Source organism: Octopus bimaculoides, chromosome Z (genome assembly GCF_046866305.1).
Source record: "Octopus bimaculoides isolate indiv1 chromosome Z, ASM4686630v1, whole genome shotgun sequence".
NCBI classification, from domain to species: domain Eukaryota; kingdom Metazoa; phylum Mollusca; class Cephalopoda; order Octopoda; family Octopodidae; genus Octopus; species Octopus bimaculoides.
Window position 1 is genome coordinate 41018347 of NC_142944.1, and position 27500 is coordinate 41045846.

Sequence of the window (27500 nt, forward strand, 5' to 3'; positions counted from 1 at the left end):
CTCCAGCAAAATTAGCCTAAAAGTCTCTCTAAGCAAGACATTGACATGAAGCTTAAGGAATTCATGTCAATAATGTGAGCCATATGCATTAAAATTGCCCCAAAGAAGAGAGCAGCCATATACGAAAATATCATTCCTTGAGACAGAAGAGTCCTTATGAGATAGAGAATAAAGATTTCCAATCACTTAAATAAACAACTTATTGACAGCGAGAAAGCTCTGCTAGAAGAGAAACTTTTAGAGATAGAAAATAAACTCAGACTCTCCTATGATAAGGAATGGGTAGAAAGAGAAACCAGGGTGGTGGAAAGTATACAAATAAATCCCAAAGCCTTGTACAAGTTCGTGAAAGAGTCTGCCTCAGTACACTACAAAATACAGCCACTGTTTGAAGAAGATGGCTCGCTAACTGCCGACCCCAACAGGATGAGTGAAATACTAGATAAGAAATTCCAGAGTGTCTTCACCTCTCTACTGAGAAACTGGTAAAAAGGCAAGTCTAAAAAGTTCCTCAACACTGCAGTCATACATAGGAAAAAGGCAACAATTGATTACATCGATATAAAAGAGGAAGATGTAACAATGGCCATTGATGAGATGAGCTCAAACTCAGCAACAAGCCCAGATGGATTTCTTTCTGTTCTCCTAAAAGCATGTAAGAAAGCTCTCACAAAACCACTGCAGATTCTTTTTGGGAGTTTTCTTGCATGTGAAAAGCTTCCCAAACTGTTAAAAGGGGGAAGCAGAGAAGATGCTAAATATTACAGGCCTCTCTCTCACCACCCATGTTAACAAAGCTATGGAATGCATTGTCAGGAGGAAATTGACAGCATACCTTGTAGTTCATAATCCATTAATGGACTGAACTACTATAGGTGCAGCTTACCAACCACATGGTTCTGGGTTCAGTCCCACTGCATGGCACCTAAGGCAAGTGTCTTCTACTATAGCTTTGGGTTGACCAAAGCCTTGTGGTTAGTGGATTTGGTAGAGGGAAACTGAAAGAAGCCTGTTGTGTATGTGGCTGTGTGGTAAGTAGCTTGCTTACCAACCACATGGTTCCGGGTTCAGTCCCACTGCGTGGCACCTTGGACAAGTGTCTTCTACTATAGCCTCAGGCTGACCAAAGCCTTGTGAGTGGATTTGGTAGATGGAAACTGAAGAAGCCCGTCGTATATATGTATATATATATGTATGTGTGTTTGTGTGTCTGTGTTTGTCCCCCCACCATCGCTTGAAAACCAATGCTGGTGTGTTTACGTCCCCGTAACTTAGCGGTTCGGCAAAAAGAGACCGTTAGAATAAATACTAGGCTTACAAAGAATAAGTTCTGGGGTCGATTTGCTCGACTAAAGGCGGTGCTCCAGCATGGCCGCAGTCAAATGACTGAAACTAGTAAAAGAGTAAAAGAGTATAATTAAAGCATAGGGTAAAAAATCAGATATTAATTAATATCGATTTATTACCAGGAAGCTAGCACATTTAAAGAATCAGAGAAATTCAGAAAAAATATCTGAGATCTTAGGGGATTAAAGTATATTTTTATATATAACGATGACCACTAAAGTGGATATTTAATGTGCTAGAAATAGACCACATGTTGTGTCTACTAAGACCTAACAGTTCTCAAAACGAAATTCAGCGAAATACCATGTAATTTTCACTGTCTTGCTCACATACATTTTGGTATTTCGGTATTTGGTATTTTGCTGAATTTCGTTTTGAGAACCATTAGGTCTTAGTAGACACAACATGTGGTCTATTTCTAGCACATTAAATGTCCACTTTAGTGGTCATCGTTTTATATATATATATATATATATATATATATACTAGCTGTTGAATAGTTGAATATGGCATTGCTCATGTTTTCTGTGCTGAAGTTAAGCCCACCTCTGACCTTGTATTGAAATCTTCTGTCTTCCTCGTGCCAACTATTATCCATTAAGATGTTATATCTGGTCCGGCAGATACCTGGTTAATGCTTTCGACATACTCCTACATACTGGACCATCTGAAATCGCAGTCAAACGTTTGGGTGTACCTAAGACCCATTGAGAGTGATATTTGTTTATCTCTTTCCCCTTAATGCCACCCTCTGTACAAAATTGCTCAGCATGTCCAATCTCAGCAAAATCCGAAGAAAAGTGTTAAGGTCATGTCATAAAATAGAATCCATGTGACTATTTACATGAAAATATAAATGTTATGACCAAAAATGGGTATTTGCATCAGAGAAAAAGGCAAAAGCTGCAGGGAAAATAACATCGTTATGGGAATTTCCATTCAAATGCCCAATTGAGCTCACAAAAATCGATGCTATTTTTGCAGGTTCCAATACAAACTCCAGGTAGAGTTAAGTGTCATAAGTTTTGTATTTTGGTTCATACTATGTTTTTCTTTTTCATATTTAGTGACCCAGTTAATATTGGTACCGTTTTCTTCATGCCCCACATATAGCTTATTAACAATATACTAATCTAGAATGTAAAATAGCTCTGAATATCCACAATAAAAAAACAAAAGAGCCAAAAAAAAAAACCTACTCCTCCCATCATATTTTAACCTTTCAGTACTTTTGCAAAGAATGGTCACTCTGTTGTTTCCTAGAATCCCCTTCAGACAAAAGGGTTTTTTAGTCCTGCATGTTACAAGGCAATTCTACAAAGTGTTGGTACCATCGGAAAAGCAAATAATACAATCTGTAAATATTGAACATCTGGAAGGACATCAAGCTAAAAAAAATTATGCCCAGATTAAGACACAGAAGCAAAGCATAGTCCTTAGATGTATTGGTTCTTGTCTACCTGACCAATTTATGTCAATATGAAAATCAGATGCAAAAACGATGATAATGATGACAATGGTGGTTGTGGTGGTGGAATCTGCTTGCTGTTACTCGAATTGTTACGAATAGCAGTAAATCTCCCTCAAATAACATTGTGTAAGCTAATAAAAAGAAATATACACTAAATAATGTAATTCTGGATATATTATATCAGAGAAAAAAAAAGAATATCAGATGGTTGAACCTGGAATATCTACTCTGTTGTATCACATTTGAAATGGAAACATAGAAACAATTGTCACAAATACTACTTGCTACGCTGTACACTAGACAATGTAGTCCTAGCTATACTAAGTCTGGATGAAATACAAGTTAGTTAGAGATGGGACACTTTTAGTCATAGGTCACCTGGGTTAAGATTGGTCTTGAGCTAAGCAATTACAACTACAATCACTAACATTAACTACATAATACTATACATTAGACAATGTATTCTAGTTAGAACATCTGAATAAAAGAGGAGATGGTCATAGCTGGAATATCTTTGATCTGTTGAATCAAGAGCAACAAATAGGTTAATTCAAATTACTATTCAGGTGTGGACTTCATAAATCTTGATCAAAATGTGTCAACAGAAATTTCATACTTCTATACTCCATTTCCCTTTAGTTGTTTAATCTCTCACCCACCCTCAGATGTATTATAGTAACTATAATTTGTGAGATGATTCTTCATCATTTAATGTTTGTTTTTCATTATGGTATAAGTTGGATGGTTTCACAGGAGCTGGCAAGGCCAGGAGCCACACCATGTTCCATAGTCTGTGTTTCTACAGCTGGTTGCCCTTCCTAACGTCAGTCACTTTACAGAGTGTATTGAGTGCTTTTTACGTGGCACCATCATCAGTGTTTCTTTACATGATACCTATTTCTCAAACAAACATCAATACTAAAAATTAAAAAAACATTTTAAAACATTGTTTTAAAACATAGGCACAAGAGTGGCTGTGTGGTAAGTAGATTGCTTACCAACCACATGGTTCTGAGTTCAGTCCCACTGCGTGGCACCTTGGGAAAGTGTCTTCTAATATAGCCTCGGGCCGACCAAAGCCTTGTCAGTGGATTTAGTACACGGAAACTGAAAGAAGCCCGTCGTATATATGTATATGTATATGTATATGTATGTGTGTGTATATGTTTATGTGTCTGTGTTTGTCCCCCCAACATCACTTGACAACCGATGGTGGTGTGTTTACGTCCCCATAACTTAGAAGTTCAGCAAAAGAGACCGATAGAATAAGTACTAGGTATCCAAAGAATAAGTCCTGGAGTTGATTTGCTCGACTAAAGGCGGTGCTCCAGCATGGCCACAGTCGAATGACTGAAACAAGTAAAAGAGTAAAGAGTAAAAAAGTATAGTTATTAAATTCCAGCTCTCTCTCTTTCGTTTTTGACATATTCAACAAGACTGGGTTTGCTGGAAAAAAAAAAGATGCAAACAAGAAAAATTTATATCTAATTATTCAAGGAGATATTAACTGATAATTGTTTTGATTTATCTCACTAGCACAATAGTGCCAGAAAACCTGTGAATGCAGTCGTGTTTCTTGCATATATGCAGAGCATGCAACACATGGATAAGATAAGATTTACTACATGTAGAAATGACTTTAATAGACATTTTGTATATTTATGAGCAACAACTGGAAAGAAGATAGTCACATGCTATTGATTCTGCTCCAGTTAGATGGCTTTGATTTTAAAGTTGGCATGTGATGGCTCAAGTACTAGGGACCACCCCAGGACAAACATCATGGATACAAACACTTCTTGTAGACCAGACCATTAAAAGAAAAAAAAAATCAAACTAAAAGAAAGACATTTATTACAGAAAATTTTACTCTACATAAATAAATGTTATCAATTCTTAAAAAAAAAAAAAAAAAAAAAGCTTTTCTGAAATAAAGGAGTTATGTAACAACAGTGATTGGTTGGTTAGTAACTTAGCAACAATCAGTTTAGTCTTAAATCAGAATGTAAGAAAGTAAAATGTTGAAAACAGCAAGTTAAAGTAAAGCAGAAGACATATAGTTTGATTAAAGAGAAACAGATGCCTTGAGATAATGGGAGGAGAGGATGGGGACACAGAAGCAAAAGGTAAAATAGAAAGGTGGATGAGCTGGAAGGCAAGTGAACAAAATAAAATAAATGAATATGAGATGATAAATTGGCAGATTTAATTAAGTAGTAAAGCTTATCTATTGTTGTTTATGACTTTTTTTAATGGACTTTATCCATGTCATTTATCACCTTTTTCTCAACAACACAAAGGTGCATGGCTTTGTGGTTAGGGTACTGCATTCATGATTGTAAGATCATTTTTAATTACCAGATTGGATATCTTGAGCAAAACACTTCATTCCACAATGCCCCCAATGCATTTAGCTGTAAATAAGTACCAACAATAGCTTGGAAGTTAACTTTACGATAGACTAGCATCCTATCCAGTCTATTGTGATATCAGTCACTGATATGCCATGAAGACCAGGTTAGAGGCCAGTGTGTCTAAATTATATTTCAATATTTGTTTCCTCTCTTTAAGTCTCCCTACCTTCAACTTTCTACCAACTGATTGTTGCTAAGTTACTAACCAATCACTGTTATTATGTAGTTCAATTATTTCACAATTAAAAAAAAAAAAAATTGATAACATTTATTTATGTAGAGAAAGATCTTCTTTAATAAATGTCTTTCATTTTGTTTGGATCTTTTTGTTTTATTTTAATGGTTTGGTCTGCAAGAAGTGATTGCATCCATGATATTTGCCCTGGGATGGTCCCTAGTAGTTGAGCCCATCACATGCTAACCTTAGATATGCAATACACACATGCAAAAGTATTGTGTGGCCTAGTGATTAAGGTGTTGAGTTCAAAATCATAAGGTCATAAGTTTAGTTCCCAAAACCAGTTCACACAATGCATTCTTGAATAAAAGTGCATGTCTCGTAGTTAGAATGTTGGGCTCACTATCATGATGTCATAGGTTCATTACCTGAATAAGAAAGTGAGTTGTAAATTTCAGCATGTTACTTTTTTTCACATTGGTCCAGTCTACACTACTGTAATTGGATAGCAGCCAACGATTAGTGCAGCCTTCTATCTCCTCCAGCTGTGATATTCTTAACCCTTAAGCATTCAGATTAATTACTCTGTCAAATGTAATGTTAATTTACTATCTAATTTATTACCGAAGGTATTGTTTACAGTAGAGTTTGTTTGTTTGTCCATAGACAAGATATCTCAAGAACTGCTGGATAGATTTGGATGAAACTTTCAGAGATGTTTGACTTTGTGACTGGCACGAACTGATTAGATTTTGGGATCAATACAAAAGGATTCTAGATTATTTTTCCTGTTTTTTTTACTTAATTTTTGAGAGGATGTTGGTGTTGCTTTGGTGGAGGTTTGCGCTCTCTGAATGCTCCTGTTTACATTGTTTTTAATTAATCATGCATGATCATGTAGCTTCAAGATTTTGATGATATGATTCTTTATTTTTTAAGAATAACATTGTGGGGAAAGTGTGAAAGGCAAGATCTAGCTAGTTTGAACATAAAACAGATTGAATACTTGGGCCTGATATGGTCGGTTTGAATGCTAAAGGGTTAATGCTTCAATGGATCAAGGATCTGAGGGTCAAGACGGCATTTATGTCTGTTTGTGACTAGATAGCCCCCCCCCCCACAAGCAATTACGAAGGGCATGACACTGGCAACAGAAAAGAGGCATCTTTAAGCCTGGTATTTATTCTATCAGTCTCTTTTGCTGAACTGCTAAATTGATGTAAACAAACCAACACTGGTTGTCAAATAGTAGTGGAGGACAAACACAAGCACACATGCACACACACACACATGTATTTATATGATGGGCTTTTCACAGTTTCCATCTACCAAATCCACTTTCAATGCTTTGGTCAGCCCAGGGCTATAGTAGAAGACACTCGCCCAAGATGCCATGAAATGGGAATGAACTTGGAACCTGGTTGTTGGAAAACAAACTTTTTACCTAAAAACCGCACTTGCATTATATTTGTTTTGTTATGTTTTTTTGATTATTTTGAGATGGGGGCAAGTATTTTTTGCATGTTCTAAGACTTGTTCCTTACCAAATCAGGTAGACAAACAACCTCTACTACCAGGTGAATTCTTTGACCAATGCTATGCACTAGTCAATGAGAAATTTTTCTTGGAAAATAAAAATTCTCAGCTGTCTTTTAAAAGACCTGCAGTAAATATGTATAAAGAATACTGTTGTATGCAGTATGTATGACTATATATATATACATCTTTATGTAGGTTTCTCTAAATATGTGTATGTATAGGTGTGTACATATATATGTTGTATGTGTGTATATATATATATGTATGTGTGTGTGTGTGTCTGTGTGCATACATGTGTGCATATGCACGTGTGTATGTATCTGGATGTATGCGTACATGTGTATATATGTGTACATATGTATGCACATGTATGTATGCATGAATGTATGCATGCATACATGGTGCAAGTGCATGTGTATGCATATATGTATAGATATGTATGTACATATATGCATATGTATATGTGAGTATGCATTTCCTTCTGTATGTATGTTACATATACCAATATATGTGTTTTTGTAGTTCTTTAATTAGTTTCAGCTTAATGACATAATAGAACTATTATAACTTTGGGAATATATTAAATGCTTGAAATACTTGTTCCAGCACTTGGTGTTCTGGGTTCAAATCTTGTCAAGGTTAAAAGGTTAACTTAACACTTTTTTATATATTCAACAGGTAAAAAAAACAAATAAAAGCATCAGCTTAAGGTAGCTGATAAACAGAACGGTTAAAGCATTGGACAAAAGAATTCAATGGAATTTGCTCTTTGTCATTCTAGGTTCAAACAGTATCAAGACCAACTCTGCTCTTTATTCTTCTGAAATTAATAAAATTAATGAACCAATTCCAAGATGGTGAATTAGTGAATTAGTTCTTGCATTGGACAAAATATTTGTGGTATTTGTTCCATCTCCATGTGCTTTGAGTACTCTGTCTCTCTCTCTCTCTCACACACATACACACACACACTCTCTCTCTCTCTCTCTCTCTCACACACACATACACACACACACACTCTCTCTCTCTCTCTCTCTCACACACATACACACACTCATGTACAACAATATCCTTTTATCATATTACTTGTTTCAGTCATTGGACTGTGGCCATGCTGGGGTACCACTTTGAATGGTTTTGTTGAACAAATTGACACTTGGATTTATTTTAACTCTTTAGCATTCAGATTACTCAATCAAATGTAACCCTTATCTACTGAGATTATTTTGAATTAATCAGGCATTATCTTAAGACATCAATGCTGGAGCTGAATTAACCAAGCAGTACAGCTCATTTCATGTCTGTTGTCAATGGAAGGGATTAATTTATTAATCAAGACAGTTTCTTTAATCCTTGGCTTTCATAGAACCATGATATGCATATTATGACAGCTTCCTAGATGTTTTGTTTTATGGAGGAAGCATTTAAATAAATATGCTCTTTAACTGTTTTGATACCAATCTAAGTGAGACTGTCCTTGCTCTCATACTAACTTCCTTTCTTACAATTATCTAAATTATAAACCTTCAGTTCAAATTTTTGGCTAATTTATGTTGCCAACACCAGTTTCAGTCAGCCAGTTATTCTACTAAATTCATTATTTTTCAAAATAAATTGAACCAAAGGTAGTGTATTTTGATAGAAATACAGCAGCAGACAAGTTAAAGTAGATGTGTAGTTTATAAATGGTACTACCAGTATAAGATCTTCCCAACATATTGATTTCAAATTTTGGCACAAGACTAGCAAGTTCAAGAGAGGGGGCTTGTCAATTACATCAACCTTAGTATTCAACTGGTACATACTGGTAGGTGTGAGGCCCATGATCATAGCTAGGGTGAGACAAGCAGGGCACATGCCTTGGGCGTCACTTTGAGGGGAGGGGGGCACAATTTTGGCCAGGATCATTTTCTAATTAAGCCATTAAAAAGAAATCTTTTAACCTTTTCAGGCATGGTCTGTTTTGCTTATTGCCAGCCATGACACTAGACAGAATAGGTGCTCTTACTTGATATTGATCTGACAAAATGCATGCACTGACCATCCCACCTCCCCACTGACTGGGTGGAGCACAATTTTGATGCTTGCCCTGGGCGCCATTTACCCTAGCTATGCTCCAGGAGAGGCTAGATTAAATGCTAAAGAGATAAGTCTGAAATTTATTCTATCAGACTCATTTTTCACTGAAAAGCTAAGTCATAGGTCTATAAACAACTCTACACGAATTGTTAAGAAAGGAAACACACACAAACACACATACATATGAATTTTGACAAGCTTCTGCACAGTTTTTCTCTCTTGATATTCATCCATAAAGCATTGGTCAGCCCTGAGTTGTAGCAGAAAACACCCAAACTTCTGCATAGTAGGGCTGAACCCCCAAAACTGTGGATGCAAAACAAATTCTTAATCACACAGCCATGCCTGCATCTATACACAACTATGCTTGTACCTATTTGTACATAACATACATACAACACAACCATGCAACCATCCACCCATTCATACACACATATATAAAAACAGCCATACCAACAATCCAACATACCTCCATCATCGGCTGCCCCATGTATATTATTATGGTTTTTCACAAGCTTGCCCACCCATACATAACTGTGTTTGCTCCCCACACACATATATATACTTGCAAGGTGGTGAGCTGGCAGAAACGTTAGCACGCCGGGCGAAATGCTTAGTGGTATTTCGTCTGCCGCTACGTTCTGAGGTCAAATTCCGCCGAGGTCGACTTTGCCTTTCATCCTTTCGGGGTCGATTAAATAAGTACCAGTTATGCACTGGGGTGGATATAATCGACTTAATCCGTTTGTCTGTCCTTGTTTGTCCCCTCTGTGTGTAGCCCCTTGTGGGTAGTAAAGAAATAACACACATATATATACTCACACACACTATCCTCACATACACACATGCACTTGTATGCTCCAGTCTAGCCGGGTCCCTGCTATCTCCCTTTCCATTGGCCTCCTCCTTCTGGTCATTTCAACATGTGGAAACATTAATCCCAACATGGTTTTTTTTTTTTTTTTCTCTCTCCTCATTTTTTTACCACTCATCCTTTTCTGCCCAAAATGTCAATAACATTTTCATCTTTTCTGAGTGACAAACTAATACACCTACTTGTTTTTCCTTCACTTATCTCAGTCATTTGTTTTCTGGACATTTGAACCATATGTATGTGCATGTATGTATGTATATATATATACATATATATACATTTATTTATTTCACTTTCCTTTTACTCAGTCATTAGCCACTGCCTCAACAAATTTAAGTTTTAAAAAATCAACCACAATACTTATTTTTTAAAGCCCGATACAGTTTCTTTTGTTGAACTACTAAGTTCCAGGGACATAAGAAAACCAACATATATATATATATATATATATATATATATATATATACATATATATATAAATGCTTTCTACTATATATATATATATATATATATATATATATATATATATATAAGAATTTAAGGATTGGAGAAAACGCATGTTATAATTGTATGCAATTATAACATGCGTTTTCTCCAATCCTTAAATTCTTAAATATACTAAAATACCCAAAATTTCAAGGAATTCCTGCCTTAAAAACAGGAACTAAACCACAGTTATTTTGTGTTCTTTGCTACATTGGTTTCTATTAACCCATTTATTCTATCAGAAAAATTTTTATTCATTAAGATAAAAGAAATACACATAAATATATATATATATATATATATATTAATAGTTATCGCCAAGCCAACATGGCAGTCCCAAAATTAGGACGAAAGCTGCCGTGAATTAGCTCCAAGAAGCCATCGCCTCTAGCTAGCTATGTGACACACGAAACCTGTGTCCTTTATAACCTTCGAACAGGGGAGGTCAGCAGTTTCCCCTTGCTGGTTTGGCATCTGCAGACTAGTCGAAGGTTATAAAGGACACAGGTTTCATGTGTCACATAGCTAGCTAGAGGCGATGGCTTCTTGGAGCTAATTCACGGCAGCTTTCATCCTAATTTTGGGACTGCCATGTTGGCTTGGCGATAACTATTAATTTTCAGTACCGCTGCCGTAGTCTCCTTTAGAGAGACTTAGAAATATTAATAACTCTCTCTCTCTCTCTCTCTCTCTCTCTCTCTCTCTCTCTCTATATATATATATATATATATATATATATATATATATATATATATATATAGAGAGAGAGAGAGAGAGAGAGAGAGAGAGAGAGAGAGAGAGAGAGAGAGAGAGTAGAAGACATTTGCCCAAGGTGCCACACATTGGGCCTGAACTTAGAACAAGGTGATTAGGAAGCAAATTTCTTAAAAACACGGCCACGTATTCATGTTTTTTACACAAATACAAAAATACATATACATTCACAAAAATGCATAAATTTAAACATATATGTACCTATACACTTCATACACCCATTCACAAATACATACATATATTCATACATGCAGACACATCTTCATTCACATACACATACATACATGAATTCACGTTTATGCATTCTCACATATACAAATGTACACATACACACATATATGCATACACAGATATACATACCCATCCACTCTTCGATCATGGCTTAATGGATAAGGACATTAAACAGTTGTCCAAAAAGTATCAGTTTTCACTGGAAGCATATAAAACAATACGTTGATATATTTATATAATGTGAGTGTAATGTTTGTTGAGACAAATGTATGTGTATTGTAACACTGCAAACTGTATTTATCGAACAGCACAGACAACACAAGAATGACACAATACTAAATAAAAGAGTAGCATGAACACCATGTACATAGGTGGTTATTAAAGATAAAAGTTAGAAATGTATGCAGGAAATATTCATAAAAGAATATAATATAGTTAATATGAGGCTGTTGTGAAGTAGAGGAGTGATGGATAAGAAAGCTATACAACAAAGCAAGTTTGGAAATAAAAGAGTTTTTAATCAGAAGCAAAACAAGAATAATGGTTGAAGGTTTTACTTTGTATTTCAATATTTCAGAATTAAAAACCCCTAATCAAGAAAACAAAAGATGAGTTAATCTGTCTGCACATGTCAAAATACCAAAGCATCTGTTCATTGCTAACATTGCATACACTGGTTTAACTAAATCAGCCTAACAGCAGAGCTAAGACCATGGTATTTATTTCTGCCTTCGTCATCATCATTATCATAATCATTTTTAACATACACATTTATATGCCTGAATGGATCAGGCAGGACTCATTGAGGTAAATTTTCTACTCATTGATATACCTTTACTGTTGCCAACTCTCAGCTGTTTCCAAAGTTTAAATTCTCCACAACCAGATATTTTTTGTTTTTCTTGAAAGAGTGGTAACGAATGAGACTGCTTGTTTACAACTATCATATGATATCATGACACAGACATGCATGCACACACACACAGACGTGCGCATGCATGCACAGAGACAGACAGACACACACACACACACACACACACATATATTGTTCTTTCACTTGTTTCAGGTGTTTGACTGTGGCCAAACTGGAGCACTGACTTGAAGGGTTTTAGTCGAACAAATTGACACCAGGGCTTATTTTTTTAAAGCCTAATACTTATTTTATCAGTCCCTTTTGCCAAACTGCTAGGTTACAGAGATGTCAACACACAAAGACTAGTTGTCAAGCGGTGACACGGTGACAAACAGACTCAAAGACATACACACATAGGTAAATATATATATATATATATATATATATATATATATATATATATACAACAGGCTTCTTTCAGTTTCCTCAACCAAATCCACTCACAAGGCTTTGGTTGGCTTGAGGTTATTGTAGAAAACACTTGCCCCAAGGTGCCAAGAAGCGGGACTGAACCCAGAATCAAGTGATATATTTAATATATATATATATATATCATCATCATCATCATCATCATCGTTTAACGTCCGCTTTCCATGCTAGCATGGGTTGGACGATTTGACTGAGGACTGGTGAAACCGGATGGCAACACCAGGCTCCAGTCTGATTTGGCAGAGTTTCTACAGCTGGATGCCCTTCCTAACGCCAACCACTCAGAGAGTGTAGTGGGTGCTTTTACGTGTCACCCGCACGAAAACGGCCACGCTCGAAATGGTGTCTTTTATGTGCCACCCGCACAAGCCAGTCCAGGGGCACTGGCAACGATCTCGCTCGAAAAATCCTACAGGAGCCAGTCAGGCGGTACTGGCAACGGCCACGCTCAAAATGGTGCATCTCATGTGCCACCCCGCACAAGAACCAGTCCAGGGGCACTGGCAACGATCTTACTTGGCTTGCCGGGTCTTCTCACGCACAGCCCATTTCCAAAGGTCTCGGTCCGTAGTCATCGCCTCGGTGAGGCCCAATGTACGAAGGTCTTGCCTCACCACCTCAGCCCAGGTCTTCCTGGGCCTACCTCTTCCACGGGTTCCCTCAACTGTTAGGGTGTGGCACTTTTTCACGCAGCTATCCTCCTCCATTCTCACCACATGTCCATACCAGCGCAATCGTCTCTCTTGCACGCCACAACTGATGCTTCTATATGTTCATATGATGATATCTCCACAATGTGTTGATGAGATAAACATGTAATCGCTACCAAAATATCAAGAGATTTCTCCCCAAAGGTCTAAAGTAGACTCCTTATGGATCGATCTCCTTGGTTATATATCAAAAATTTAGATGAGAGTTTTGACGCTAATATCCATTATTATTGAAGTTTATTCCTATGTCAACATTTCTGTATAAGGCTATATTTAACTGTGAATTTAACTGTGAATTAAACTGTGAATTTAAATTTTTGATATATATATACATACATATATATATATATATATATATATATGTATATATATATATATATATATATATATATATATATATATATATATGTATATATATATATATATATGTATATATATATATATATATATATATATATATATATATATATATGTATATATATATATATATATATATATATATATATATATATATATATATATATATATATATATATATATATATATATATATATATATATATATATATATATATATATGTATATATATATATGTATATATATATATATATATATATATATATATATATATATGTATATATATATATGTATATATATATATATATATATATATATATATATGTATATATATATATGTATATATATATATATATATATATATATATATATATATATGTATATATATATATGTATATATATATATATATATATATATATATATATATATATATATATATATATATATATATATATATATATATATATGTATATATATATATATATGTATATATATATATATATATATATATATATATATGTATATATATATATATATATATATATATATATATGTATATATATATATATATATATATATGTATATATATATATATATATATATATATATATATATATATATATATATATATATATATATATATATATATATATATATATATATATATATATATATATATATATATATATATATGTATATATATATATATATATGTATGTATATATATATATATATATAATCATAAATATATAGGGATTGACAGTAACCTGCTTCTCCAACATACTGAGAATTCAGAAATATTTCTGAATTCTCAGTATGTTGGAGAAGCAGGTTACTGTCAATCCCTATATATTTATGATTATAAATTATTTACCGAAGAAGGTTTTTTTCATACTGAGCTACCCGGCAGAAATTGTTAATTATTAATTTTATTACTAATTGATGATTCCCTGCCCTGCATATCTATATATATATATATATGTAAGTATATATATATATTAAGTAAATGAATTAAGTTATAGAATGAAGTTGGACAAATTCAATCATATTTTTCATAAATGGAGGAGATTAGATGTTAAAATGGGATAAAATATTTATTCAATTTGCTAGATAATTGTTTCATACAGAAAGACAATAAATTCATTTTCAGAATTTGAGTTGTCAAAGAGTATTCTTAAGTAGCACAATAAGAAAAAGTAAGAACTTAATAAAGAAAAAGGTGGTCTTTAGAATTACATAGGTATTGTGTTCTTACTAATTTTTAACGTGTAATTGTTCTAGGAGTCATGTCTATTTAAAACAATATATATATATATATATATATATATAAAGTGGACTTCTCTCAATTTCTGTCTACAAATCTACTCATGAGGTTTTGGTTGACCAGGGTTCCTATAAAAGCAGAATACATTTGCGCAAGGTCCCACACAATGGAACTGCACATGAAACCACATGGTTGAAAAGCACACTTCTTAACCATACAAGTATACCCGCATCTCCCAATCCAGCTTGCCCCTATACAGTCATATCTGCACTGTATTTTAATATTTTGGATTTAGAAAAATAAACTCTAAATGCGGTGGTAGTTGAACTGGATCTATCTTGCATGGAGTAAGATAATGAAACGGACATAAATCAAATTCTCACATTAACAGACAGTGATAGAAGGTTGTGGTCAGTGCAGACTGCTGGAGCTGAATTAACCAAGCAGTACAGCTCATTTCATGTCTGTTGTCAATGGAAGGGATTAATTTATTAATCAAGACAGTTTCTTTAATCCTTCAACTTCTCATACTTCATTCATTGGCTTTCATAGAACCATGATATGCATATTATGACAGCTTTCTAGATGTTGTGTTTTATGAAGGAAGCATTTAAATAAATATGCTCTTTAACTGTTTTGATACCAATCTAAGTGAGACTGTCCTTGCTCTCATACTAATGTCCTTTCTTACAATTATTATAAACTTTCAGTTCAAATTTTGGGCTAATTTATGTTGCCAACACCAGTTTAAGTCAGCCATATATTTTCATATAGATCTGCATAATTTGTCGTACATATATGTCTATTATATTTTTGATATTTTTGGTGAATCTGTAATTTTGAAATTTTTAGTATTGTTTTGATATTGAACTTTTTAATGAGAAATGGATTAAATATATTATAATACTCCTTTTGGCTTGGTTTATATTCTAATGCTTTTGAATTGTCAAACCTATCTGATTTCATATCTTTAATTTCAATATATATATATACACACATACATATTACATATATAGGCTTGTGTCAATGTGCATGTGCACACATATGAATAGAGACATATATACATGTATATATACTGATGTGTCTGTATATACACACATGCTTACACCCCAGGTGGGATGTGAACACACACGCACACACACACACACACACGCACACACGCACATACACACACACACAATCACATATATAAAGTAATAGAAATAAGAAGATCAAAAAATGATCATGTATACAATTAGTAATAAAATAATTTTTGGCTGTGTGGTAAGTAACTTGCTTACCAACCTCATGGTTCCGGGTTCAGTCCCACTGTGTGGCACCTTGGGTAAGTGTTTTCTACTATAACCTCTGGCTGACAAAAGCCTTGTGAATGGATTTGGTAGACGGAAACTGAAAGAATCCTGTCGTTTACGTCTCTGTAACTTAGTGGTTCGGCAAAAGAGACCAATAGAATAAGCACTAGGCTTACAAAGATTAAGTCCTGGGGTTGATTTGTTCGACTAAAGGCGGTGCTCCAGCATGGCCACAGTCAAAGGAGTGAAAGAAGTAAAAGAATAAATGAAAGAAAACTGTATCTTGTAATGAAATAAAAACTGAAAGATACAGAAAAAAAATGCAGAAAATTTAGATAAATTATTAGATTGTGAAGTTAGCTGTAGTCGTGAAGCTAGCTTCACAAACACAGGGATCTGGGTTCAGTCCCACAGTGTGATACCTTGGGGGTAGTGTCTTCTACAATTGCCTTAGATTGACCAAAGCCTTGTGAGAGGATTTGGCAGATGGAAACTGAAAGAAGCACGCAATATATAAGTATATATGTACATATTTACAGAGTGCAATGGATAAATTGTTGCTATTTTATATTTCTAATTTCATGCATGTACGTTGTTTTTTATTTTGTCAACTACACAGTATAGTAGAGTGAGTTGGCAATGTCTGCGAGAAAAACAGCACCATGACGCAATTCACTCTGCAAGGAAATTGGAAATGACATGCTGTACTGTTTGGTATTCACACTGGAAGCTTCAATATGAACATTTCAGAGGGTTTGCATATCAAACTGAGGACAATGCAACCTGAGGAGATGCACCGAGAGTGATAAAAATCAAACATCCAGTCAACATTATGGTGTTCGGAGTGATCACTAGTGATGGCGACGTAATGCCTCCATTCATTTTCCCACATGGCCTCAGACTAAGACAGAGGCCTACATCAAATGCTTGGGGGTAGTGCTGCCCTGGGTTAAGAAGGTGGCTGCTGGAAGACCCTATGTCTGGCAACAGGACTCTGCACCATGCCACACAAGCAGGAGAACCCAGTCATGGCTGTCAGACAATTTCTGCGACCACATCACCCCTAACATCTGGCCTCCTAACTCCCCAGACTGCAACCCCCTTGATTATTATGTGTGGGGCACAGTTGAGCAAGAGATCAACAAAACTCCTTGTAACACCAAAGATGAACTGAAGGCAAAGATTATGGCAGCCTGCACCGACTTAAACAAGGAGACCGCCCAGAAGAGTTGCAGGAGATTCTGAAGTCTGGAGGCTGTGGTTGAAGTCAATAGCAATTTTATTGAATGAATTTACTCTTTAGTATTTCAAGATATTCCTATGTAATTTTGGTAAATATATCTTAAAATGAGATGTCAATGTTATTTTCATCTTTGTGTAATTTAGATGACAGTTTATTCACTGCACCCTGTGTATATCAATGTGTGTGTGTGTCTTTGTGGCCATGTTTGCTTGACAACCGGTGATGGTTTGTTTATGTTCCCTTTTGACTTAGCAGTTTGGCACAGATACCAGTAGAATAAGAACTAGTCTTCTATAGAAAATAAGTACCGAGGTCAATTCATTCAACTAAAAATTCTTCAAGGTGATGCCCAAGCATGGTCACAGTCTAATGACTGAAACAAGTAAAAGATAAAAGATTTCCAAGTTTGGTTAGTTTGTATTATACTGATGAACTCTAATGGACTGAAATATGTTGTCTACAGTTGACTCTTTCCATTCCCTAATGTATCACAAAGCACAATTTAATCTGGAACCACTTGCTTATCAAGTAAACTTCAAGAACATATTATCATACATTACTCTCATTCTACATCCTTTTATAAGATCATATGACTAAGAGAATATAGTTGTTGTCATTCCATCCCCTTTACAAAAAGAAAAAGAAAATGAATGAATCACATTACAAATATGGTACAGACAGAAAAGGGTGTTTAGTATTTATCACAATCAGGTTATCATGTGTAAGAAATATTCACCACAATACTGAAAGATATTGAATGACTTGGAGCTTAAGCAGAACTACAACATGCAGTAGGGGTTTCTCTTCTCTGTATGCACAGAAATGGGCCCTGATTATTCAACATGAAAAAGTAAAGAAAAGATTTCCACCCAAAAGCATCTATAATTTTAAATGTGTACAAATAAACATACTGGAAAAAGAACAGAGAGAGAGAGAGAGAGAGAGAGAGAGAGAGAGAGAGCAAAGAGATAATATAGGGGTGGGAAAATGTATAAATGAACTTACCTTTATTACTGAAGTCATCAACAAGTATTACTTCATGTATAAGATGTTTTGGTGAACGATTCAAAACACTATAAACGGTTCTTAATAATGTAGACCAATGCTCGTTGTGAAATGGTATTACTACACTTGCATTTGGTAAAATGTATAAATACTTTTTATGGACACAGCTGAAAAATTAAGAATAATGATAATAGTAGTAGTAGTAGTAGTAGTAGTAGTAGTAGTAGTAGTAGTAATGTTGGTACAAAGTCATCAATTTTAGGGGGATTATATTGACCCCAGTCTTCAACTTTTATGTATTTAATTGATCCCCCAAAAATGAAAAACAAAATTGACCTCAGTGGAATTTAAACTCACAACATAAAGGGCTGGAAGAAATGCTGCTAAGCATTTTGTCCAACTCACCACTTTAATACTAACAACAACAACAACAACAATAATAATCCTTTTTACTATAGGCACAAGACCTGAAATTTTGGGGGAGGAGGAAGTCGATTACATCAACTCCAGTTCTTGACTGGTACTTTTTTTTATCAACCCTGAAAAAATGAAGGGCAAAATCAGCCTGAGTACTATTTTGAGCACAGAAGGTGGGACATGTAGAGATTCTCATTTGGAGTGTACAGCAGAATGCACCAAACACAACTTGATTTATGTTGGTTGTATAACAGAACAATTAAACAAAAGATTCAGTGGGAACAGAGATGATGTCAGGCACAATAACAGTAGGTCGACAGAACTTGCCGAACATTTTACATCAAATGGCTACAATTTTGAAAAAGACATGAAAGTGCATATTCTCAGAAAATATTCTGAATCCGTTACACTTTCAGTACTCAAAATGCATGAGGAGAAATATGGTTGTGAGTTCTTAACATCACACCCTGAAGGGATGAACAAAATGACAGGGGAATTTCATCACATTTCCACAAAACTGTTTGGTTAAATATTCTTCTTTTGTCTTTTCTTTTTCTTTTTTCTTTCAACGTGAATTTGAATTTCTATGAATCACTTTTCATTTTGAACTGGACAAAGACAGGCAAGCAGTCAAAATATCATTCAAACCAATAATATATCTATCACAATTGCATTATACTCTTTGCATTGTCTAATAATAATGATGATGATGATAATGAGGAGCTTTGTGACTGCCATCAATATATCAACGTATGAGCTGTTGCTGAAGTCTGCTATAATGCACCCATTCTGAAATGGACATGAGTGGAGATTGACTGACTCGATTGCACTACACAAAAGGTGATGACAATGCATGGTGGCCTCCACCCTAAGGTGAATGTATACAGGCTGTACATAAAGAGGAGAAAGGTGAAAAGATGAAAGGCAAGATCAACTTTGACAAAATTTGAACTCAGAATGTAAAGATAGACAAAATGCTGCTAAGCATTTTGCCCAGCATGCTAATGATTCTGCCATTAATAATAATAATAATAATAATAATAATAATAATATTAATAATAATAATAATACCCTATGAAAAATATTGTCTATGTAATCCCGCAAACATTTTAATCTGTAAACCTTGTTAAAAGTACTCTTAAACTTACATAATAACAAACACCTTTTGCTGTCATTTTAATACCACACTATCATCTTACAATCCAATTACTTTTAAAACAAACTTCTAATTTACTTATGTTTTGAGAGACATTCTCTAGAACAATACTCTGTGCAAAACCAAATACATGGCACCCTAGTCATAAGACCAACTTGAACTTCTAACCTGTTGTCTCTTGAGGTCTCTGAGTGAGACTTGGAGTCAACTTGTACAAATACAAAGCAAAAGCCAAACATAATAATAATAATAATAATAATAATAATAATAATAATAATAATAATAATAAAAACAACAACAATAACAACAACAACAACAACAACAACAACAATAATAATAATAATAATAATAATAATAATAATAATAATTTCAACCATAGGCACAAGGCCTCAAATTTGGGGGAGGGGTATAATATTTCCTACTATAAGCACAAGGCCTGATAGGAGGGGGAGGGGTAAGTCAATTACATTGACCCCAGTGCGTAGCTAGTACTTAATTTTATTGACCCCTAAGGCAAAGTCAACCTTGGCAGAATTTGAACTCAGAATGTAATGATGAATGAACTGCTACTAAGCATTTTGCCCAGCATGCTAATGATTCTGCCAGCTTGCTGCCTTAATAATAATAATAATAATAATAATAATAATAATAATAATTACAAGAGCACTCAGAGAGTACAAACCTCCGCCAAAGCAATACCAATGTCTTCTCAACGATTAGCCAGAGATGATTTTTAAAATGAGAATATTTGAAATAAACTGCTCTCACAAACAAGAATACTAAAAATGAACCCGACCGCTCTCAAAAATTAAGTAAAAAAACAAGAAAAATAATCTAGAATCCTTGTCTGGTACCGGATCGACCCCCAACATCTAATCAGTTCATGCCAATCACAAGGCCAAACATCTCTGAAAGTTTCATCTGAATCCATCCAGTGGTTTTTGAGCTATCTTGTCCATGGACAAACAAACCGGACTGAAAACAATACCTCTGCCTTCGCTAAGGCAGAGGTAACAATAGTAATAATGGCTTCAAATTTTGCCACAAGGGCAGTAATTTTGGGGAAGGGGATGAGTCAATTATCTTCACCCCACTGTTTAACTGGTACTTATTTTATCACCCCCAAAAGGATGAAAGGTAAAGTCAACCTCAACAGAATTTGAATTCAGAACATAGAGACAGACGAAATGCCGCTAAGCATTTTGCCCAGCATGCTAACGATTCTGCCAGTTCAATGCCTTAATTATAATAATAAATAAAAATTATAATCCGTTCTACTAAAGGCACATGGCCTGAAATTTGGCGGAAGAGGACTAATCAATTACATTACAATAAGAATGAAAAAGAGATAGACTCCTTAACACAGACTGTAAGACTCTTCTGCAAAGATATAAGCACGGAATTTGGCATAGATAAGTGTGCAACATTAGTCATGAGAAGGGGACGGGTAAACAAGAGTGAAGGCATCCAATCACCAGATGGCTAGATATTAAAATCACCGAAAGGAGGAGAGAGTTATAAGTATCTAGGAGTGTTAGAATCTGACAGAGTATTAACTACAGAAATGAAGACGAAAATTGAGAAGGAGTACATAAGGGTGAGAAAGCTAATGAAGTCAAAGTTAAATGCCGAATCTAGTGAAGGCTGTAAAGACTTGGACAGTATCATTACTTAGATACTCAGTAGCTTTTGTAGATTGGAAAAAAACTGAATTAGCAAAGCTAGACAGAAGAATAAGGAAGAAATTCAATATGAATGGAGGACTCCTCCTAAGATCAGGAGTAGCAAGATTACACCTACCTAGAAAGGAACGTGGAAAAGGGCTAACATCAGTAGAAGATTACATGGAGTTAGCTAGAGTAGATATAGACTTCTATGTAGGTAATAGTGAAGAAAGTTTATTAAAAGCTGCTAGAGTCACAGCAACACATAGGGAAACCAAAACATTAAACGAACTTAAAAACCAGAAAAAAGAACAGAAATTATCTGACTGGCAGGAGAAGGCATTGCATGATAGATTCCCAAAGATAGTCTCAGCAAATAGTAGTAATGAGATGTGGTTATGGCTGCAGAAAGAAAAACTGAAGAGAGTGATAGAAAGTTTGTTAGTAGCTGCACAAGATCAAGTATTAAAGATTAATTGGATAAAAGCCAAGATAGACAAAAACCAAGTAGATTCCCAATGTAGATTATGCAAATCAAAAAGGAAAGCATTACTCATATAGTAAGTGAATGTAGCATGCTGGCACAGAAAGAATACAAGACATGACAATCCACTGGGAGCTATGTAGAATGCTAGGATTTAAAAATATTGATAAATGGTATGAACATGAACCTAGTAAAGTGCTAGAAAGTAAGAAATACAAGTTGTTGTGGGACTTTAACATTCAGACTGACAGGGTAATAGAAGCTAGAAGGGCTGATTTAGTAGTAGTAGATAAAGAGAAGAGAAAGTGCCAAATAATTGACTTTACTGTCCCAAATGATGAAAAAATTAATATGAGAAGTAGAGAAAAAATAGCAAAGTACCAGGAACTAGCCATTGAATTACAGAGACTATGGAATATGCGGGTAAAATGTATCTCAGTTGTTATAGGTGCATTAGGAACTATTATTCTTTAATTATTTTACTTGTTTCAGCCGTTTGGCTGTGGCCATGCTCGTGTACCACCTTTAGTTGAACAGATCGACCTCAGGACTTATTCTTTGTATGCTTAAAACTTATTGTATCAGTCTCTTTTTGTCAAACCGCTAAGTTACGAGGACGTAAACACACCAACATCAGCTGTCAAGCGATGATGGGGAACAAACAGACACACACATATATGTATACATATACGGCAGGCTTCTTTCAGTTTCTGTCTACCAAATCCACTCACAAGGCTTTGGCTATAGTAGAAGACACTTGTTCAAGGTTTCACAAAGTGGGACTGAACCTAGAACCATGTGGCTGGTATGCAAGCTACTTACCATACAGCCACACCTGCACCTATTTCTAAAGATCTTAACAGATGGTTGGAGGAAATAAGCATAAAACCCAGTTTAGTACAGCTGCAGAAAACAGTGTTATTAGGGACAGCTAGGAAACTTAAGAGGATCCTTGGCATCTTAGGTTACTTGTTGTAGCCCGATGTTAGGATTCTTTTCTTTTCCAACAGTCTAATCTGTTGAGTGTATATGAACAACATCAACAACAACAATAATGATAATAATAATAATAATAATAATAATAATAATAATAACATTGGTTTCAAATGTTGGCAGAAGATTAGCAATTTAGGAAAGAGGGTATGTTGGTTACATTAACCCCAGTACTTGAAAGGATGAAAGACAAAACTGACATGCCATTAAGGAAAAGGACAAGCCTTTTTGTCTGTGGATAAGGGTAGAGTTATGGACAGCTCATTAGCTGCCATCAGCACAACAATTATCCAACCTTTATCTCCATTAGCTAAGGGGCTTATATACAAAAGATAGAAGACATATACAGCCTAGGTAATTTTCATGATTTATACATAGAAATATTCTCTATTTCTGCTACTGCTTTTTCTTTTCCCCACCACACAGAAGTTCATCTTTCTCAAATTTTGTTCCTACCTCTCTTTTCCTTTCCACTTTCTGTTTTCCTCATCTCTACTTGGGCCTTTCTAGTTCTGCTATCTGGTTTTGTTTTGTTTTCCCCTTTCTCTATTTTTTTTTTTTTTATGTCCTACCAGTTGAAAATCACTATTTTCACCAACTTTAATCTCCCAGTAAATCTGCAAAAATTTACATCTTTTGTTTGTTCCTTTAACGTCAACAGACTATTTGCATTTCTTATATTTAATTTGCCTTGTACTGCAACATTTATCCCTAAAGACCCAGACCCTTAACGGACTGAACACCACTAAACATCTTGTAGTCTCGACAATTGCTGTTGAAAACCATATATACCATTAACTTGACATCTAATAATGGAATGATTTTTTAAAAAAACTATATCCTATTTTACTTCATGAACACTGAGGAATTCCTGAAGCAGATCCAGTGGCATTTATATCAATGGCATTAGGTAGCCATAGACAGTTAAAGTACTTTAATCAGTACACTACCAGATGTATACTCTTTTACTCTTTTACTTGTTTCAGTCATTTGACTGTGGCCATGCTGGAGCACCGCCTTTAGTCGAGCAAATCGACCCCAGGACGTATTCTTTGTAAGCCTAGTACTTATTCTATCGGTCTCTTTTTCCAAACCGCTAAGCTACGGGGACATAAACGCACCAGCATCGGTTGTCAAGCAATGGTGGGGGGACAAACACAGACACACAAACATACACACATATACATATACATATATACGACGGGCTTCTTTCAGCTTCCGTCTAACAAATCCACTCACAACGCTTTGGTCGGCCTGAGGCTATAGTAGAAGAGACTTGCCCAAGGTGCCACGCAGTGGGACTGAACCCGGAACCATATGGTTGGTAAGCAAGCTACTTACCACACAGCCACTCCTGCACCCAAACTTTAATTAACTACTTATATTTCAATCACATAGCACTCCATTTTACTATATCTAATTGAATGCTGTTGTTTTCCCATGTAAATTATTGTCAACAGACTACTCTCATTTTCATTTCTCTTTTGCAAATTTATCTCTCGTTTATTTTATTCGTTTCATGACTGGTTTCATATTCTTCCTTTTTTTTTGTTTTGTATTTTTTTTTGTTTCTTGTGCACACATTTTTGGCATATATTTATCACATGTAGATATACTTTTCTCAAAACATACACATTAATACACACACATATAAGTGTGTGTATATATGTAATATATAAATGTGTATGTATTTGTGTGTATGTGTGAATGTCTTTGGAACATGAAGAATATTAAAAGAAATTCCTGTGAGATGATATCACCAAATTAATCCAAATATTAACCAAAAATCATTCATACTTTGACAGACTATAGACTAGGTGGAGTACAATTTGACATAATTACTAACTCTATAAAATGTACTTGTGTATTATATATATATATATATATATAGGGAGCACTCTGTCGGTTATGAAAACGAGGGTCCCAGCTGATACGATCAATGGAACAGCTTGCTCATGAAATTAACATGCGAGTGGCTGAGCACTCCACAGATATTCCACAGGTCAACCTATGTCCCATGCATGGAATTTAGTAGATGGAAACTGAAAGAAACCCCATCGTGTGTGTGTGTGTGTGTGTGTGTGTGTGTGTGTGTATGTGTGTGTGTGTGTGTGTGTGTGTGCATCTGTGCCTCCTTCTCTTGACATTACATGATAGTTGTAAATAAGTGGCACCAACATATATGTGATATTCTTCATTTTGCAATAGTCTCTGAGAACATGTCCAGCCATGAGAAAATATTATTTTACTTGGAAACAGTAAATGTTGGTGACAGGAGGAGGACCCAGCTGAAGAAAAGCTGCTTCTAAAAATTTCATCTGACCCATGTGAACAATGAAGCAATGATGATGGTGATGACGAAGATGATTATACAACAAGTAGATTGTTATATTAAAATATACATTGCTATTTTGCATTTGTTGCACTGGGCAAGGCGTTTCTTAGCATTTCTTGTGCTACAATCTAGCAGATGCTACAAGAATGAACTGTACAGGAATAACTTGTGAGAGCTTGAACTGTTTCTGTAATATGCAGACATGTGCATGTAGAAAGATTAGATCTAGCACTTTGTTCGGTCACAGATGTTGCTAGAGTTATTGTTACTGTCATTGCTGCTATTGATATTATTGCTGGCAGTTTAGATCTGGGTCGTCGTCGTCGTCGTCGTCGTCGTCGTCGTCGTCGTCGTCGTCGTCGTCGTCGTCGTCGTCGTCATCATCATCATTTAACATTTGTTTTCCATGCTGGTATGGGCTGGACGGCTTGACAGGAACTGGCAAGGTCAGGAGTTGCACCAGGTTCCATTGTCTGTTTTGGCTTGGTTTCTATGTCTGGATGCCCTTCCTAATACCAGCCGCTCCACAGAGTGTACGAGGTGCTTTTTATGTGGCACTATCACCAGTGCCTTTTAAGTGACACCATTATCAGTGCTTTTTACGCGGCACTATCCTCATCCATCCATCTGTATCACATGATCAAAAGCATTCTAGTCATATTATATATCTATAACTATGAAGGACTTTGACTGCTATTTCAAATCAGCCACTTCAAGACTCCCTAACATTATTTGAGTACAGACTGATGTTCACCAAGACTGTGTCCTAACAATCTTTCTATTCATTAAAGTTTGTGAGACTAAAAAAAAAAACAGCTGTGACTTGGCAGAAGCGTTAGCGCGCCGGTCGAAATACTTAGGGGTATTTTGTCTGCTTTTTTGTTCTGAGTTCAAATTCCACAGAGGTCGACTTTACCTTTCGTATATTTTAAAGGCGGTGCTCCAGCATGGCCGCAGTCAAATGACTGAAACAAGTAAAAGAGTAAAAGAGCTGCGACTAGTGGCTCTTGAGGAAACTTACACAATAATGACTCAGTTCTCATAATAGAACAACTAGGTCGAAGACTATCTTTTACTTGTTTCAGTCATTTCTCAGGATCTTGAATATTACAGAAGAGATGACAAAGAACCAGTGTGACTGGTGAAATGCAGTACCTGAAAATATCTGCTCATCTTGGCAAAAGTGAGATTGAGGAAGCAAGTGTGGATATATCAAGCACAACTGGCCCCTCACCAATTTCCTCTTCAAGCCATCCCAACAATCTGTACCACTTATCTGTCTCATTGCACAAAACAGCTTCAATAGATATCTTGATTCTTAATACTGTCCCTTCAAATTTCCTTTCCTTCTCCGTCAGTATACAACTCTCACTCTCCCCATGCGCTATGCCTGCCACTTGCATTAAGCTCTTGCTACCCAACCACATAATTTCTTTCCTGTCTACTGTATCATTATTACTCTTCTGCTGTTTAATCACACACCTCCTACCACCCTCTTCCTTCCCATCTCATATGTATCATTGATCACTCCCACCCCTTACCCATCATTCATTATACCCACCCCTCACTTCTGCCCAGTTTCTACAGTTGTCACCTACACTTCCCTATCTTCCCCACATATCCATACCTCAACACTTCATTCACTATTTTCACCTCCTCACCCATTTCCCCATCTCTACATATCTCTCACTCTTCTCATATACTCTTGTAACCGCTACCCACCTACACTTCCTGTTCTTCTGTCCTCACTCACTTCTACTCATTTTGTACTTTGAGGGATCCATCCTGACACCTCATCTCATCATCTTCATATCTTTTTTCCAGCTCCACCAAATCATTCCAACC

At 35.4% G+C, this 27500-nt stretch overlaps 1 protein-coding gene across 1 annotated transcript in view; it reads right to left on the reverse strand.

Moving 5' to 3' along the window:
- The window catches only part of LOC149132225 (polypeptide N-acetylgalactosaminyltransferase 10-like), a 127877-nt gene that overhangs the window by 39750 nt on the left and 60627 nt on the right, over positions 1–27500 (reverse strand). Inside the window, exon 3 of the mRNA XM_089365229.1 lies at positions 18607–18773. Within this exon, the coding sequence (XP_089221355.1) occupies positions 18607–18773 (167 nt within the window). The remainder of the gene's footprint in view (positions 1–18606; positions 18774–27500) is intronic.